We start from the raw sequence: 19,301 nt of genomic DNA, 5'->3' as shown, positions 1-19,301 counted from the left end.
CACTTTCGTAAAAACTAGTTTTGTCCATTTTTTTTAGTTGCCAATGCGAACCCCAAGCTATCATGAGCCGGGACAAACGCTAGGAAGAAATAGTATGAAGTCGGTTAATAATGAATCACATTAAATTTCCAGACGCCCTAGGCCTCCACCGGGTAGAGAACCCCTCACACGCTGACAGCGCCGTGTCCCTCCACCTGTACTGCCCGCCCTTCGACACCTGTCGCGTGTTTGATTCCCGGACAGGGAAGCCTACTACCGTTACCACCACCTTCTGGTCTATCAATGGGAAGAAAGTGAAACGGGTAAGTCCTCTCTCTCTCTGTCTCTCTCTCCCTCCGCCTGTACTGCCCTCCCTTCGACAGCTGTCGCGTGTTTGATTCTCGGACCGGGAAACTCATCACCGTTTCCATCTTTCTAGCACTAACGACCACGGAGCAAAGCCTCGGACAGACAGACAAACAGACGGACATGGCGAAACTATAAAACAGACAAAAAGAAACGGCAAATTTAAAAAATGTAGGCGCAAAATATTATTGTTCCATAGACAGTTAGAATTTCGCGCCTTTTTCTACTGGCAAAGTTGTTTGACCTGCTATATGTATTAATTTATTTCTAACAAAGTAATTAAAAGATAAACTGAACGTCAAATGGCAGTATAGGTAAAAAACTTAAGTCACCTGTTGTATACTGTAGTTGTGACGTGTTCGAATAGCAATTTGTTTTGTTTGTTTGTGTCTTTTAAACATGTATTGTCTATTCGAACACGTCACAACTACATACAACAGGTAACTTACTTAAGTTTTTTACCTATAAATGAAATCGTTTTCTTGCGGGTTTGTTCATTAATTTTGCTATTACTCTTTACTAATCAATGTACATATTTTTTAGGTGATGGAGGCCAACGAATGTGCAGACAGCCAGAACTAAAGAACAATATAGGAATATAACAATATACCTACATTAATTGGAACAAAGAATAAAATGGGACCAAAAACTTTGTAAAATTTGTATTATGTAGGTAATAAATAATATATTATATGTAGCAATATAAGTAAATTCTAAAGCAGTTTATGACAATGGACCAAAAGTCAGTATTGGAATTATACGAATATGATTAATGAGAATAATGAGTTTGATTCGTGGACAATGCCATTTCGAATGAAGTCCGGCATTTTGTAAAATTTTCATGTTTTTGTACAATAAATTATAACTAATAAAGAATATCGAATAAATAAAATATAAATGCTGTCAAATCATTCTATTTGTAATATGAAGAAACCATACATATCTTAAATTGTTGTAATTTTACTTATAAATACGAACGTAATGTTAGAAAATACAGTACAAACGGTGTAATTTTTGTACTCAATTTTATAGATTATAAGTCAATATAATTTTATTGTAAATACTTGTTAATAGAAAGACTCGTTTTAAGTTTGGTAATCAATTTATAGATTTTGTCTTATTTTGTAATAAGTGTTAATATGACAAATTATCAAATAAATTACTCTAATTTTACGGTTTAAACACTTTCGGAGAGCCTAAGTCTTCCATCTCAAACACACGTGAGTTTAAACCGTATAATTAGTTTAATGTTAGTATGTCTCACGACAGTTAAAATTCGATTATTGCCTTTAAATAAATTATTGTATTTTAAATTGGCCAAAAATTGTGGTGCTATTTATGAGAGTGATAAATAAAAAGGTTATAATTTACATCGTGTTTTAATTATGGCTTCATGAGCCCGATTCTAGCGTTGGCAGCATGGTTCCATTTTATCACTTGTCACTGTGATAAAATGGAACCATGTTGTATTTATTTATATTATATATTGAATATTTATTTATTTTTATTTATATATATATGTATGCATTATTTTATGGTTATTTTTCTATCTATGTATATTTGTATCAATGTGTATTCAAAACGTGCATTTCATTAATTTCAGTGATTGTACACTTTTGTTTGTGTTTGTCATTCATTCACCGTTACTTCTGTTTTACTCATTTCCTCAAAGGTTAACTGGAAGAGATCCCATACAAGAATAAGTTCGCCTTTGTTGTATTTAATTTACTCTGTAACTGTGTTTTTCGTGTTTTTATTTCTATGTACAATAAAGTATATACATACATACATACTGTGCCCGTCACTTTCACGCTTACATTGTTAGAACGCGACAGACATGGTGACAAATGATAAAGAGCCGACCATATTAGCCCTACTGATTTATCAACTTTGTACGTTTTGGTCTTATTTTGACACGACCAACCTTTTGAACGCCAAGAACACCTAAAGGCATCGTAACTAGTCATGCCCACAGCGCCAAGGACAACTATAGGTGTTATGGCGGACGCTGTCAAAGTAACCTTCACACTTTCAAGTAAGGTTTACATTAGCTCCCTTGTGCCCGGAATTTTGGCGTTTGAATGATGTCTGTGTTTATGACAGAAAGCGTTCAGAGGGTACCTAAAGATCGCACTGTGATTGGTACATGCCAAAAGAAGTGAACGTCGTGCGTGAGATGCCTGCCAATCACTGAGACGATCGTGAAGGTTTTATCTCATATCAAAACCATAACAAATAGTTAAATTTGAATCGATTTCCTCGCTCTGTGTATTTTATAGCTGGCTAGGGACTGTCTCATTTCAAACATAAACAGAGAGAATCATACTGACTTTGTCTTACGTTAGTATTAGCACCCAAAAGAAACGGTCGAGTATAGTAGGTATATTTTGTTATTATTTACTGACAAATTGGGTTTATTTTTATTATTATTTTATTTAAACTTTATTGCACAATACATGAAGAGTACAAATGGCGAACTTAATGCCAGAAGGCATTCCCTACCAGTCAACCATGAGTCAAACCGAAAGATCCTAATTGGTTCAGGGTCAGAATACAGAGTAAAATGACAAAAAAATATCACAAAATTATATAAAATTATACGTGCATAATTAATATGATACATAAATATACATACATATATTAATATATATCCATTGTGAAACATCATGAAGACGATCTTTGAACCCTGTCAAACAGATGCTTGCGCAACATGCGCTTGAAGGAGAATTTGTTCTGGGCTTGTCTCATAGAGAGAGGAAGATCATTCCACATTTCCACAGCCGGATTGCCTGAATGTTGAAGGAATTCGACAAGAAACCTGTACGATGTCGAGGGACAATAAGTTGAGGGCTACGGGAGGTTCGGAGATCGGTGCCGGGGCGCGGAGTAACAAATTTGAATTTGGAACGAAGGTAATCAGGCGCTGAAGAATCAAATAAAATTGTAAACAAAGTGCAGAGAATACGCAAGGATCCACGTTCACGAATAGGGAGCCAGTTAAGTTTTTTGCGATAAGCGGAGATATGGTCGTATTTTCGGAGTCCAAAGACAAACCGGATGCAATTGTTAAGTAACGGGTTTGCTAGACTATAGAACATCTTTATTGCTCATATATTACATTGAATACAGACCCTGTAAGGGCACAGCAATTTATTCTTATACTATAGATATAGAATCTTTCTCAGGCCCTGTTACTCACATTGGGCAGTGTAAATAGTAAGTAGATGGACTGCGATCGAGTTTACGTAGTCGTTAACGTCAAGGGTCAACTCGTGGTACGGCTACAAATGTGTACGACATCTGGCAGATGTGTCTGGAGAACAAATCCGTCACTGTACCTATAAGGAGGTGGAAATCAGGCACAGATGTGTGTGCCGGAGGTAAAACATCTCCTTTTTAGGGTTCCGTTGTCAACTAGGAACCCTTATAGTTTCGCCATGTCCGTCTGTCTGTCTGTCTGTCCGAGGGTTTGCTCCGTGGTCGTTAGTGCTAGAGAGCTGAAATTTGACATGGATATATAAATCAATAAAGCCGAGAAAGTTGTACAATAAAATCTACAAATTTAATTTTTTTTAGGGTACCTCCCCTACACACAACGCGGGGAAGATGATGAGATATCAAGATAAAGTTGAGAGCTATTACTTTATCTTGATAACTAACTTGGAGGCAGATATACTCGGTAACAGCCTCGTAGATTTAAAAAAAAAAGTGCTGATGCATTTCATCTCCCAGGACTTCGAGAGACCGTACTTTGCATGCTAGGTTAGACTGCAACGTTTACATTTATATTGTACTGTATTGTATTTCATCTCCTTCGTATTTTCGTTTTTCTTCTTAAAATACATATATGATATGTTATTTTGTCACTTTTTTTGTCGGAAAGTGCAAATTAATTAATTCAACTATCATAATTTCCTGTTACTCCTTTGTTATTTGTTAAATTTTATTTATTAATAGCTTAAGTCTAAATGTCCTATTGTTTGACTAAGATACTGGAATAAGCTGTGGCTACCTATATTTTTTCTTTTTTATACCACGCCGGTGGCAAACAAGCATAAGGCCCGCCTGATGGTGAGCAGTCACCGCAGCCTATGGACGCCTGCAACACCAGAGGAGTTACATGCGTGTTGCGGACCCTTTAAAAACATGGACAAATAATTATAATTGGACAAACATCTACCTTTAATGTTATGTAAGCTACAGATTCTTTTTTCATAATGTATTGTCTGTTGGTGATCCTAAATAAATTAAATTAAATTAATTAAATAAATAAAAGCTATTCAGTAATAAATTAATAACCCGTTATCTAAACTAGAACTTTCTAGGTGGAAAATTGCATGAGAATTTTCTCATGAAAGTTTGCAGATATTTCGGAAATTTTGAATTTTGAGAGAGGTCCGGATTACAAGCATCATGGGGTTTGTGGGGGTCCAGATTAGCGAGACTACTGTACATTTATAGAAGACTTCTTTCCCGTGAAAAATTGTAAAAGTCGTCAAATTTCTATGAAATTACTTAGGTAAATTACTTATAGAGTAAGGTTTCGTTAAGGTAAGGTGGGATAGATAATCACCGGGGCAAGACTAACGGCCCGATTTGAAGAATGAGGAACGATAACGATAAGTTCTCATATAGATATCGTTTTATGTCGTAGGTATAATTGTCAGAAGCAGCTCGATTCGGGCAACCAATGTCACTTTGATGTTAGAAATATCGTAGATAGATCTTATTGGAATCACAGCGGAATCGAAATAAACGTCAATTTTGACATGTCGTTTAGTTATCGATCTTTTTAAGATAGGTACGTGTCTTAATCATTTTTCGATACGGACCGTAACACTTAGTTAGTTATTTAGTTAGTTCTTCTGGGCATTTTCCGTAAATCGACAATCCATCGTGCCTATTTTGTCTAAAACGAGGTAGCGCTACTCTAACCACTCCAGCTTGTAGGGAAAGACAAAAGAGCAAAATAAACTATGTCCGTCTTACTCCACCTTACCTTAACAATTTTAAAGTGCCAAGGTACAGTCAAATGTTACGAGTAATTAGTGTTAATCCACAGGACAAATCTAATCATAATCCTAAGCTTCCTCAGATATTAGTCAGTAGCTATGATTGATAGTTCTATTTTCCTAATGTTCACTGACACTGCGACATTTAAACGCGAATTAATCTTTATTATTATACAATCATTTGATAATTGATAAACAAATTCGCGGAAGCAGCTGTAATTTTTTAGGTTGAATAGGTATCCTAAAAACAAATTAAATTACTTTCAATGAAAATAATTTGTGACATTTCAAGTAGAAACACTACTATTAAATCTATAAACCGAAACAAAGGAAAAAACACAAATTAAAATATTTCCATAAAAAGTAAATGGCAGCGCCATCTCTCTTCGCTAGCCCGTAATCACCTGAGTGGAGTCGGTTAGGAGGTCGAACCATACTATTCTACCTTAGGGGCGCCACAGGCTCTCAAGAAATTGTCATAAACTTGAAAATTTCGACCCTTGCGACCGTGATCACGTGGCCGAGCGGTCTAGGCATCTGTCGCGTTCACAGGCACAACACATCCATGAACCGATCGCAGCAGGTATTGGGACTATTGTAGAAAAAGTGAACAGTATAATGGTCTATGAATTGAAGTTATTATTATTATTGTATATTGGTGATAAAAGAAAACTAAATTAGGCAACAACGTACCTACCTTCACTGGCTCAGTGACCCAAACAGGATCTTGGCCTCTGACATGAGAGCGCCACTCTGCCCTATCCTGCGGCACTTTAAGCCCGTTGGGTATTCCGAGGGCGGACAGGGCTTCGTCACTCCAGCGGTATCTGGGACGCCCATACCGACGTATTCCACCCGGGTGCTCCACATACCTATATAGTTAAAAAGATCCAAAACACCATAAGGGTTCCTTTTTATTGAGAAATTTATCGTTTTTGAAGTCGATAAAAACATAAATAACCGATTACAAGTCAAGAGAAAAACAAAGTTACATACTACACACGCCTTGCACGGAACCAATGTGCAAGTCAGACTTGCACTTGTCTAATTTAATAAATAGTTTGATTGAAATTTCAGCCGGAAACGAAATTTTATCGCAATAGGGGAAAATTGTGCAAGGTAAGGCAAGGGGCAAGACGGGCCACCCGCCTTTACAGTGGTGGATTTGCAGTATTGGCCGCTGTAGGCGCCAGGCCCTGTTGTAAGTATTTAGCCACCCCTTTCTCAGAAACCATCTGGCCTCCCTAGGCCCGGGCCTACAGGGCCTTAGGGCAAATCGGCCACTGCACCTTTATTCTTACGTAATGATCAAATCAAAAATTTATTATATAAAAATTCATACACGTTATCTTCTACGAGGCAGTTTGAACGAAATCTCTTGAAGTAGCGAGGGAATATCTAGATGTGAGTGAAATATTTTTCAAAGAACAACAGCTTCGTTACAATCATGTCGATCACTTAGCTTCTTCATATTATGATTATTTGGGAATCGTCATAATTTACATACGTATAGCCAGTTCTGATATCTAGTGATATAATTTTTGTAACCTCTCAATTCTATCTGCAGGCGCGGATACAAGATTTGGCTTAGGGGGGGGCCATTTTGAGAAAATCATATATTTTTGCACAGAAAATAAGGTAAAAAAAAATGTTACTCAATTTAGTAATGTGAGAGCCAGGGTTTTAGGGGGGGGGGGGCATTGCCCCTATGCCCCCCCCCCCTGTATCCGCGCCTGTCTATCTGTGTGGATAGCATAATAAGGTTTCCATACTGCGCACGAAAATTCAAAATGGCTTCGAACTAAACTATTGAAGAGAATTTTGTAGGCAATATTGACCTTATACTATGTGTATGAAGTTAAAGATAAGTCACTTATTAACAAGTATATATCTTATGAGCGACCTATAGGTTCTTTACCCCATAAGCTACCCCATCTTGACTAACTTCTCTCTACCTAGGCTTCGTATACTTTCACCTAAATATGTACAGGATTAGGTAAGACGTGCTTACATCGATACCTAATAATCTACAAGCAATTAATCTTATCGATCTTGTATCAAAACGAATTACAACTATATAATAAGAAGATACATGATAATATATTCAGTTTAGTTCTTATTGAAAGACACTGAAGTGTTCCGTAAGAGCTGAAGTTTCTTTTTTCAAATCTGTTGCGTCCCTTTTGACGCCAAAATGATAGGTAAGTTCTAGCAAAATAACTATACGAATTGGGCCCTGTACCCCTAGTGTAAATAAATTCGATTTCCAAACGTGACGTACGCGTTTGCGTTTAGTCTCATTTTGTATTGGATTTCGAAAGAGCGCGCCAAGCGGGACGTTTTGGAAACTCAAAATCCTATACAAAATGAGACTTAACGCAAACGCGTTCGTCACGTTATGATTTCGATCAAAGTTACACAAGGGGTACTGTTCCCACATAAATTCGAAACTCAAGAAACATTGAAGAACAGCGATTATTTTGGCGTGAAACGTGAGTTTTCCTCAATGTTTCTATGTTTTTTTTTAGCTTAATTTAGCGTGCAGCAGTAGCAAAGACCTCCCTCGCTTCTTTAACTCAACCCTGTCATTTGTACATTCCCGCCAATCCGGATAAAATGTGTCCCAGTCGTCCCGTTATCTCCTTTACGGTCTGCCTGCACCCCGGCCTGCACCATCTATGGTATTCCGTGTGTCCCACTCGGTAACCATTTTGGCCCACCGTTCAGAGTGCATGCGGCAGACATATCCAGCCAAGTCCCACTTAATCTGTCTTGACACCTACATCTACAACTCGAGTTCTGGAGCGCAGTGCCGTGTTTCTGATTCTATCAGTTCTGCGAACGCCTAGTATACTACGCTCCATCGCTCGCTGGCAAACCTTGAGTTTGGACTTTAAATCCTCAGTTAACGACCATGTTTGAGCGTCATAAGTTAGGATAGGCAGAATACAGATGTGGATGAGTTTGCGCTTGAGACACAGGGGAAAGTCACCCTTCAATAGCGCCTTCATGGACCAGAAGCTCTTCCAGGCGTTTTAGTTTCTATATATTTTTTTTTTCAGGAAAAATCTTAATCCTCGCCACGGTCGCCGTGGCCAACGCCAGACATGTTTTGGTGGATATAGATGGAGCTACGACGACAAGCGATCTTTGCCCATCGCAGGGGCACCACCTGCTTCCCCACGAGTGGGACTGCACTAAGTTCTACTACTGCGAGTATGGGGAGAAGTGGGTCACGCCGAGGGACTGTGCTCCAGGGACAGAGTTCTCATACGAAATTCAGGTACCTTAACTGATGTTTCGTCGGGAATTTGACAAATATGCTAAATATTTTTTGGAAAAAATCGGAATATTTTTGTAAAGGAATCGTAATTTTCCATTTCCATAAGAAATTTTTCTTTGTTCCCCGTGCAATTTTTCAAGAAATGTTCTATTTACAAATTTTTCGCAACTAACTCGTCTCTGCCTTAAACCACAGGCTAAAATGGTGTTAGCTTGTCTCGCTTGGGTAGGAGGAAAGATTAGTCATTTTTCCATATAAACGTTCTCAACTTTTTCCTCTCTGGATTTTTGCCCTAGATGTTTTTTTTTTTTTGTATTAGTTCAATATTACCAGTACCTTTGTCTGTACGTTTTGCTTTTTCGATATTCTTATTTATATAAGAACTAGATTACTTCAAACAGCGCTAAAAACGGCCAAATAAATGCGCCGTAAACAGACGCCTAGCATACAAAATCGGCTATAATAAACGCAAAAACCAAAACGGTCACGCAGAGATTAATTTGTTTCTCATTCCGTTCCCAAAATTTCGTTATTGGAGTAGGAAATTTTCGAGAACAAAACCTCGATTTCTGAGGTTTCATGCAGGATTCGCCTAAGCTCCAGTTGTCATTATCGCACAAATTTTAGGAGCCCCCCCCCCCGTCAGGCCGACGGTGATATTTACCTAAAATTCTGATATTTTCCTCAAATCACAGAAAGGTGCTCTGCTGGCCTTTCCTTTCAACGCTCATACACAACCATAGCTGACGGTCTAGCCAAATGACAATCGTTAGTAGAAAATGCCAATCATTTCAAGTTTGAAGAGGTGCGTCTATAGGACTCAATCCCCTAGTTTTAAGACATTACTTTTACGATGGCTCATAAAGTAAAGAAAAGCCAAAACTCTTACACTTTCCTACGAATATATTTGACGAACCTCCACTGCCAGCTAGGGACATACCGAATCCTTAAAGGTACTTAGTTAACGGAGTTTAAAAAACACCGTGTATGAAAAAACAAAAACAAGAAGTAAAATATAATAAAATATTTACAACGTGTCTTGCAGACTTGTGTACACCCGGGTGCTGCGAACTGCCAACTGCCAGGAGTTCCTCCTACGTCCGAAGAGAGCGAGGAATCAGCGGAGACCGAAACCCCAACTGAGGTCCCAACCACAGAACCGACCTCAACCACTGAGGCCCCAAGGCCAAGCACTGAGGCAGCTACTTTAGGACCCGTCTTTACCACTGAAGCCCCAACCCCAAGCACCGAGGCAGCTACTCTGGAACCAGCCTCTACCACTGCGGCCCCAAGGCCAAGCACTGAGGCAGCTACTTTAGGACCCGTCTTTACCACTGAAGCCCCAACCCCAAGCACCGAGGCAGCTACTCTGGAACCAGCCTCTACCACTGAGGCCCCAAGGCCAAGCACTGAGGCAGCTACTTTAGGACCCGTCTTTACCACTGAAGCCCCAAGCCCAAGCACTGAGGCAGCTACTCTGGAACCGGCCTCTACCACTGAGGCCCCAAGGCCAAGCACTGAGGCAGCTACTCTAGGACCCGTCTTTACCACTGAAGCCCCAACCCCAAGCACCGAGGCAGCTACTCTGGAACCGGCCTCTACCACTGAGACCCCAAGGCCAAGCACTGAGGCAGCTACTTTAGGACCCGTCATTACCACTGAAGCCCCAAGCCCAAGCACTGAGGCAGCCACTCTAGAACCGGCCTCAACCACTGAGGCCCCAACCCCAACTACAGAGGCAGCTACTTTACCCACCTCTACAACTGAGACCGCCACTGAAGCAGAAACTGAAGCCACAACAGAGGCCGCAACAGAGGCCCCAGAATTAGAACTGCTTCCCAACGGTTGCCCAGTGGACTTTGACGTCCATTACCTTCTGCCGCATGAGACCCGTTGCGACAAATTCTACTACTGTGTGTTTGGAAACAAGGTCGTCAGAGATTGCCCGTCGAATACTGCTTTCAACCCAGCTTTACAGGTAAGTTAGTTTCGATTTTTTTGATTGCTATAGACATTTATTCAATTATTTAAACTTTATTGCACAATACATGAAGACTACAAATGGCTAACTTGATGCCAGAAGGCATTCTCCACCAGTCAACCATGGGCTAAACCGAAAGATGGTACAGGGTCATAATACAGTTGGAGTAAAATGGAAAAAAAATACACAAAATTATATAACATTATACATGCGTCAATAATATTGAACCTAAATAAATAAATATACATACATACATAAATATATATTCATTGTGAAACATCATGGTCGTCCTCATGATTTGAACCTTGTCAAACAGATGCTTGCGCTTGAAAGAGAATTTGTACAGTGTAGATATAAGATTTTTTTTGTATAGAAATCGTTAAATTCCATTTCCAAAATAATAGTTGTCTTTGTATCCTGTGAAATGTCTCTGAAAATTCTGAGAAGTTTTCCAACTTTTTGAAAGTTTTCCGCAACTTGCACATAGCCATAATGTTAATTAATAATTTAAAATGAAAAAATTTAAATTGGCATCGTTTAAAAATTCTAATAAATAATATGTATTATATATTAGAATAGATTATAAAATCTAACTAGCCCCTGCCTCGCACGGGCTACACAAAACCTAAACAAATTATACACCTAAACAACCTCAAGAATTGAAAGGTGAATACTGAATGAAAATCCGTTCAGTCGTTTTTGAGTTTATCACGAACGTACATACAGAGAGACACGGGACTTTGTTTTATGAGGTGTAGTGATATAATATTATAATTGATTATCAATAGTTTAAACGATTTCGAACAGCACCATTACTATTTATTAACTTTTACACTGATGCTTGTCTCAGCCATGATTCACTATCGAAATAAATTTATTCCGTTGATAACAACGATGCATCCTGGATTACGTCATTGTGCGCAATATTACGTACAAAGGTCAATAATTAATATATCATAATCAATATCATTATTTCGGCGCAAAATTTTCCGGAAATGCACCTATTCTCTAGATTGCGCCTGCCCTTTTTGATAAGATCCGAATGATGTATGACCTAGGTATCTGAACTGAAGTGGTCCGTGAATCTGTGTATAGATCAATCCTTAATATTAATACCCGTAAAATAGAGGAGAATATAGAATAGATATAGATAGATAAAATACATAGCTAACTAAGTAATATGACGCATTGTAAGCAGCGAACTTTACATTACGTTTCTTAGGGCCACCCCACACTAGCGTCTTTTGAGCGTCGGCGTCTAGTCAGCGCTATGGAAAATGGCGTCGCTGCGCAGTTGCGCCAACATTGCTTCGAGCGGCAGCCATAGAGTTGGTTAGACGCCGACGCTCGGGAGACCCTAGTGGCCATTAATCTAGTGGCATTGCTGAGTCTCACTCCAATTTACTACATATATTACATGTAATACATAAAAACCAAATAAAGATAACCCGCCTGACTAATAAATTACTATACATGTCAAAACTCACACCTTTAGGGGACTTACCATTAATTGGATTAAATAGTTCCAGTGTATTCAGTTATCAGTATACGATTTATAGTAGCATAAATCCATATAAGCTGATGAATAACGCAAAAAATAAGTAGGCTTAATAGAGGCCTTATCAGACGGCCATATAAAGTTAGAACCCTAGATAGGTATTTAAGAGAGATTAATTTAATTTTCCCAAATATTCTTTGATTCCCTTACTTAGGGTAGAGCGTTCGTGCATTTTCACATTTTCCGGTCCGATATGGGATATCGGTTAAGAAGTGAAAATTTTAAAAGGGCCTTTTTTATATTTATTCATTGTTTAAATATTTTTGTTGTTAAAAAGATAACCTAACACCAAAAACAGGAGCAGGAGCTGATTTTCTCTAAGGATCAACCGGCCTCCAATATCGCATCAGACAGTGTGAAAACGCTCTAAATCTTTGCCCTAAATAATTTCAATTCCTATATGTTAATGTTTATTCCCCTAAACATATGTATTATTTCCATATACATTATTTACCTTGAGCCTTAATGCCACCCCACACTATTAGCCTCTGCGTCTGGTCAGTGCTATGGAAAATGGCGTCGCTGCGCAGTTGCGCCAACGTTGCGTCGAGCAGCAGCCATAAAATTGACTGACGCCGACGCTCGGGAGACGCTAGTGTGGGGTGGCTCTTAGGATAGGCCTTCGAGCAGATAATCGAAAAAATCCAACTAATCAATAGCTTTCTCCAGGTTTGCGACGATCCCGAGAAAGTAGACTGCGTTAACACTGAATCCTCAGAAGCTTCCGAAGAAGGCTCAGGATCCTCAGAAATTTCAGAAGAAGCCTCAGGAGAAGATCTCGAAGGCAGCGGAGAGGTTGACATAGATGTCGAGGAACTCCTCCCCAACGGATGTCCTGCGGACTTCGATGTTCACAAGCTGCTGCCTCATGAGAGCGATTGCAGCAAGTTTTACTACTGTGTGTTCGGCGAGACTGTTGAGAGAGAATGCGGACCGGAGACATTGTTCAATGCCGAGTTGGAGGTTAGTTTATGTTACAGGTTAGAATCGGTAGTGACCTAGTGACCCTGCCTACAAAGCAGGAGTTCCGGGTTCGAATCCCGGTAAAGGCATTTGTGCGTTCTTCAGAATATATGTTCGGGAGTTATTGTTGTCATGTATGTATCTAAGTATTTCATCAAGGAGATGTTTGCTGAAGTTGTCAAATTTTTATAAAGCAAAGTTCTCAAAAATGTAAATGTAGAAAACTATCTACTGGCTGTCTAATTAAGAAGTGATATAAGAATATTAAAAATATTCTTTTTTGTGAGATCTGCCCCCTCCCCCCCCCCCCCCCCCCCCTTCCTAGTGATATCAACTTGACCCCCACTAGTTCACTGGCTGGCTACGCCCTTCTCCTCTCCTCTCCTCTCTCCCTTCCGGGATTCGGCTTCATACGAGTATACAGGGTCTTACCCACTAGGCCAGACCAGTCGTTAAAATAACTACCTTTATATCACGTCAGAATAACTTTCTAACTTTGCGTAAATAGGAAGACAATAAACAACGCATTTCAACCAACGATTAAGTTATCGGGCATCCATCGGATTAGCTCGCATTAGCAGCAAGATTATGAGATTAATGTTTGATATAGTAAAGTAGTTCCTTGAAGCTGTCACTACGCGTGTGAAACAATAGTACTTGTATCTACCTACAACACTACACACACGATAAAAATATTGTCATAAATCGGATATTTCCTTATTACAAAACAAAGCTCCAAAAATAATTATTTTACGTATTTATTCTACGATATAAACTTGACTTCATCAATCCAACAAATTAAAACACAATGATTTATAAGAGTAGGTAAATCTATTTTATAAATGCAGTAAAACACCGGTTGTTTTATACCACCTTTTATATTCCATTTTTATGTAAACTTTCGAACTATCATTGTCCAACGTAGCCTCTTCAAGACAAATGCTCAGATAAAAATATCATTAATCAATTCCTTCGTTGTTATAACAAGCATTTATCAACCGTTCCACAGGTATGCGACAGACCAGAAAACGTCGTATGCGCCAACGCCGGGAGCGGTGAAAACGAATCTAATGAAAGCGCTGAGAATGGAAACAGCAGTAGCAACGAGAACAATGGAAACAGCAATGAAAACAATGGAAATAGTGAAGAAACTGACATCCTAGATAACGGATGCCCTGCTGACTTCGATATTCATCAACTGTTGCCTCATGAAAGTGACTGTACCAAGTTCTACTACTGTGTGTTTGGACAAAAGCTTGAGAGAAATTGTGACTCTGGCACTCATTTCAACCCTACTTTACAGGTAACTTTAACTACTCGTACGCAATGGTGTTTAACTGCATAGAATAAAATCTCATTTATGTCTTTTGTTTCGTGTTTTTCGTTTCGTAAAACACAGTTTCAACTGTTTTTTGTTGTTACATTCTGTTCCATCAATCAGGACACAACCATATTATAGTTTTATAGAAACAAATATTAAAACACTTTCTACATAAAGTACCTTTTATGCTGATATATTCGCTTAATTTCAATCTACATAAAACATTTGAAAGACTGTGTCCTTCTAATTAATATTTTCTAAGGTGTGCGACTGGCCACAAAATGCTGGATGTGCCAACGCCGGCAGCAATGAAAACGAATCTACTGGAAGCGCCGAAAATGGAAACAGCCAAGAAACCAGTGAGGAAAGTGGAGCCAGCAATGAAAATGGTAACAGTGAAGAAACTAACAACAGTAGCGAAGAAACCACTACTACCGCTGTCCCTGAAACTGACCCGACCACTCTTGCACCCATAACTTTGCCTACTGAAGCACCAGAAATAGAACTGCTGCCTAACGGATGCCCTGCTGACTTCGATGTCCATCAACTGTTGCCTCATGAAAGTGACTGTACCAAGTTCTACTACTGTGTGTTTGGAGAGAAGGTCGAGAGGGATTGTGCCCCTGAGACACATTTTAACCCTACTTTACAGGTAACTTGAACTTCGAAATCCTTAATCTCACAAAAATCTTTAATATTACTTTATTTTTGTTCCGTACCTAGTGCTTTACGGTTGTCATTCAGTTTATAGAAACAAATGTTTGAAACTCTTTTTACTTGCTTGAGTAGATAATGCATATAAAGTACTTTATACTCGTATGCATACAATCTATAAAACCAAGATTTTTAAAAACTTTCATAATTTAATTTTCTTAGGTATGCGACAGGCCAGAAAATGCTGGTTGTGCCAACGCCGGCAGCGGTGAAAACGAAGGAAGTGGAAGCGCTGAGAATGGAAACAGCGATAGCAACGAGGACAATGGAAACGGCAATGAAAGCAACGGAAATAGCAATGAAAACAACGGAAGTAACGAAGAAAGTGGCATTTTGCCCAACGGATGCCCTGCTGACTTCGATGTTCACAAGCTCTTGCCGCACGAATATGAATGTAGCAAATTCTACTACTGCGTGTTTGGAGAAAAGGTTGAGAGGGACTGTGCCCCTGGAACTCATTTCAGCCCTACTGAACAGGTAATTTTAACTTCGAAATACTTAAATGTTACATTTCGAAATAAATATTAATTAAATCTATTCATAATCAAACACAAAGGTCGTCATTGCACAAAATGTAATCCCCAAAATCATCATTCTGGCTTTATTTTACAATAAAAACTAACACAAGCTATAATTTCTGCAACAAGCTTCGCTTCGTCACACTTCATTAGTTGACGATCAACGATTTTTTTAAGCATTTGTATAAATCCAAATACATTTAGGAAAAACATAGAAAACTCGTTTTGATGCCCGTTTCATTTAGTTACTTATAACCATAAAATGCAATAATACTAAATTGCAACCAAAGCCGTGCTTTAAAAAATGAATTGACATAGATGATACTAAAGTGAAAGTACACCGGAAAACTTTAGAATGAATGTCTGTTTTCTTGTATTGACCACAGATAGATACACTATATATTTTGTTCTATCGGTTAATATGACCTCGTTAACTGGCAGGGAACACATTTTCATTTTAAGATTTCATATATTGAAAACAGGTCCGTAGAACACAAAATGGTTCAAAAGCAACAGCAATCTTATTAAAAACTTAATTCATGTTATTCTCTAAATTATACCGTGTAAAAATCATACATAATAAATATTTTAGGTTTGCGACGTACCCGAAAACGTTTTGTGTGTGGGCAAAGCCGGCTCTAGCGTTGAGTCATCGAGTGAAGAAAAGTCCACCTCTGAAGAAGTAGTAGGCCCCATCCTACCCAACGGATGTCCTTCGGATTTCGATGTTCATCAACTATTGCCTCATGAAAGCGATTGTGCCAAGTTCTACTACTGCGTGTTTGGAGAGAAGGTCGAGAGAGATTGTGGCCCCGAGACACATTTCAGCCCCACTTTACAGGTAACTTGAAGTACAAAATGTCAAACAGTGAGGTGGATGAATTTAATATTCTTAAATCCAGCAAAAATATATTAATATTACCTAGTTTCCTGTTTCTTAAGATACGATTTAACTTTTGTTTGTTGTCCATCTATACTTACCGTCAGCCAGTATTCAGTAGTTTTGTTTTAGAAAATAAAATTTGAAGCACTTACTGATTAATCAGGATATGGCTCATGGAGTACCTGATATGCTGATATATTCGCGATATGTAAATCTCTCTATAAAACTATGATTTTAAACACATTTTTCCTCAGGTGTGCGTCAGACCAGAAGACGCTGGGTGTTCCAGCGCCGGCAGCAACGAAAACGAATCTGCAGGAAGTGCTGAGAACGGAAACAGCCAAGAAACCAGTGAGGAAAACGGCACCAGCAATGAAAATGACAACAGTGAAGAAACTGATAACAGTAGAGAAGAAACCACTACTACTGCTGCTCCTGAAACTGATCCCACTACCCCTGCACCCACAACTTTGCCTACTGAAGCACCAGAAATAGAACTGCTGCCTAACGGATGCCCTGCTGATTTCGATGTTCATCAACTGTTGCCTCATGAAAGTGACTGTAGCAAGTTCTACTACTGTGTGTTTGGAGAAAAGGTCGAGAGAGACTGTGACCCTGACACTCATTTCAATCCCACTTTACAGGTAACTTGAGCTACGAAATGGCGTTTCATCGCATAGAATAATTGAGTTAAAATGATTAAAAACCCGTCAAAACCACAAAAATTTCATTCAGATTACTTTGTTTTTTGCTTCGTACCTAAATCACAGTTTCAACTATTTTTGTAGACATTCTATCCCCGTCCAAGACACATACAGTTCTATATAAACAAATATTGAAACACCTTCCATTTAATATGATCAATATTTTCTCAGGTGTGCGACTGGCCAGAAAACGCTGAATGTGCCAACGCCGGTAGCCAAGAAAGCGATTCTGGTGACAGCGCCGAGAATGGAAGCCAAGAAAGCAGTGAGGGAAGTGGAGACGGCAATGAAAATGGTAGCAATGAAGAGACTGGCAACAGTAGCGAAGAAACCACTACTACCGCTGCTCCTGAAACTGATGCCACCACCCCTGAACCTATAACTTTGCCTACTGAAGCACCAGAATTAGAACTGTTGCCTAACGGATGCCCTGCTGATTTCGATATCCATCAACTGTTGCCTCATGAAAGTGACTGTAGCAAGTTCTACTACTGTTTGTTTGGAGAAAAGGTTGAGAGAGATTGTGGCCCTGACACTCATTTCAATCCCACTTTACAGGTAACTACGAAATGGCGTTTAATTGTATATAATAATCGAGTTAAAATTATTCAAAATCCTTATATATATCACTAAAATCTGAAAGACTGTGTTAATTAATATTTTTTTCAGGTGTGCGACTGGCCAGAAAACGCTGGATGTGCCAACGCCGGCAGCCAAGAAAGTGGACCTGGTTCCAGTTCCGAGACTGGAAGCCAAGAAAGCAGTGAGGGAAGTGGAGACAGCAATGAAAACCGTAGCGATGAGGAAACTAACAACAGTAGCGAAGAAACCACTACTACCGCTGCCCCTGAAACTGATGCCACCACCCCTGAACCTATAACTTTGCCTACTGAAGCACCAGAAATAGAACTGTTGCCTAACGGATGCCCAGCTGACTTCGATGTCCATCAACTGTTGCCTCATGAAAATGACTGTACCAAGTTCTACTACTGCGTCTTTGGAGAGAAGGTCGAGAGGGATTGCAGCCCTGGCACTCATTTCAACCCATCTTTACAGGTAACTTGAACAACAGGTATTTTTTAACTGCTTTGAATAACGGACGTGAAAGAATTCGTAATCCTTATATAACACAAACGGGTCTTTATTGTTTCCATTAATGTTTTTGTTTAGTTAAACATAGTTCAACTATTTTTACAAGCTTTTATTTAACTTACACTGTACCTATGTATGTAACTATGTATGTTTGTACGCGTCAAATCTTGCAAGTTAAATTTGACCCACGTCCCGGTTGAACCTAAAAATGTGCATACATATGTAAGTCGGGTGACAATGCAATATTATGGTACCATCGAGATGATCTGATGATGGTCAGGAGGTGGCCATGGGAACTCTGTGATAAAACAACGCAACCTAATTGTGTTTAGGGTTTTTAGAATTGCACTATTTTTTTAGAATTGAACTAGAATTAGTTGCATGTGGAAAGAAAAGTACAGTCAGCGACAAAAGCTTGTACCAAAAATGAAATTTTTGCCAAAAACTTATTTAATGTCATTCTGTCTCTGGCCCGTCAGTAGGACACAACAATTAATACAGTTTTATAGAAACAAATCGGTATCCAACCACTGTCTACATGCTCAGTAGATGGTCCACAAAGTATAGATGGCTCTTATGCTGAAGCATTCATTAATTTCAATCTATAAAACCGAAATTTTAAAGACTAGCGTTATTAACTTTTTCTCAGGTGTGCGACCGGCCGGAAAATGCTGGATGTGCCAACGCAGGTAGCGAAGAAGGATCTGGTGACAGCGCCGAAAACGGAAGCCAAGAAACCAGTAATGAAAATAACAGCAAAGAAAGCGGATCTGGTGATAGCGCTGAGAACGGCAGTCAAGAAGAATCTGACAAATGTAAGACTTCTTGCAATGTCCCCGCATGGGCTCACGAACATGATTGCGACAAATTCTGGCGCTGTGACGGAGAAAATGCGGTCTTAGGCGCATGCTCTGAAGGTCTACATTT

At 39.2% G+C, this 19,301-nt stretch overlaps 3 protein-coding genes across 3 annotated transcripts in view; all 3 read left to right on the top strand.

Moving 5' to 3' along the window:
- The window catches only part of LOC133531896 (cysteine dioxygenase type 1), a 43,743-nt gene extending 42,028 nt beyond the window's left edge, over positions 1 to 1,715 (top strand). The window contains exons 6-7 of the mRNA XM_061870308.1: positions 133 to 302; positions 889 to 1,715. Coding sequence (XP_061726292.1) covers positions 133 to 302; positions 889 to 927 — 209 coding nt within the window. The 3' untranslated portion in view covers positions 928 to 1,715. The remainder of the gene's footprint in view (positions 1 to 132; positions 303 to 888) is intronic.
- Positions 1,716 to 7,095: 5,380 nt separating this feature from the next.
- Positions 7,096 to 17,951, top strand: LOC133532069 (chitin-binding domain protein cbd-1-like). Its single transcript, XM_061870559.1, has 10 exons — positions 7,096 to 7,558; positions 8,420 to 8,640; positions 9,686 to 10,618; positions 12,849 to 13,142; positions 14,152 to 14,445; positions 14,726 to 15,115; positions 15,340 to 15,654; positions 16,288 to 16,536; positions 16,833 to 17,222; positions 17,454 to 17,951. Exons 1-10 carry the CDS (start codon positions 7,552 to 7,554, stop codon positions 17,913 to 17,915), a joined length of 3,555 nt encoding a protein of 1,184 aa, XP_061726543.1. The 5' UTR covers positions 7,096 to 7,551; the 3' UTR covers positions 17,916 to 17,951.
- On the top strand, positions 17,946 to 18,958 carry LOC133531840 (uncharacterized; the record flags this gene model as incomplete). The annotated part of the gene is made up of 1 exon (XM_061870231.1): positions 17,946 to 18,958. A coding segment is annotated over one exon (402 nt), but the record flags the coding sequence as incomplete, so codon positions are not given.
- Between the last annotated feature and the right edge of the window lie 343 nt (positions 18,959 to 19,301).

The sequence above is a fragment of the Cydia pomonella genome, chromosome 26, assembly GCF_033807575.1.
Source record: "Cydia pomonella isolate Wapato2018A chromosome 26, ilCydPomo1, whole genome shotgun sequence".
Classification (NCBI taxonomy): Eukaryota; Metazoa; Arthropoda; class Insecta; order Lepidoptera; family Tortricidae; genus Cydia; species Cydia pomonella.
Note: the sequence above shows the minus strand (reverse complement) of the source record. Positions and strands in the feature narration are given on the sequence as shown.

Excerpts from the sequence above, each read along its gene's own strand:
- LOC133532069 (XM_061870559.1), top strand. Across the intron at positions 15,116-15,339 it reads ATTTTAACCCTACTTTACAG|GTATGCGACAGGCCAGAAAA; the intron begins GTAACTTGAACT and ends TAATTTTCTTAG. Across the intron at positions 17,223-17,453 it reads ATTTCAATCCCACTTTACAG|GTGTGCGACTGGCCAGAAAA; the intron begins GTAACTTGAGCT and ends ATATTTTCTCAG.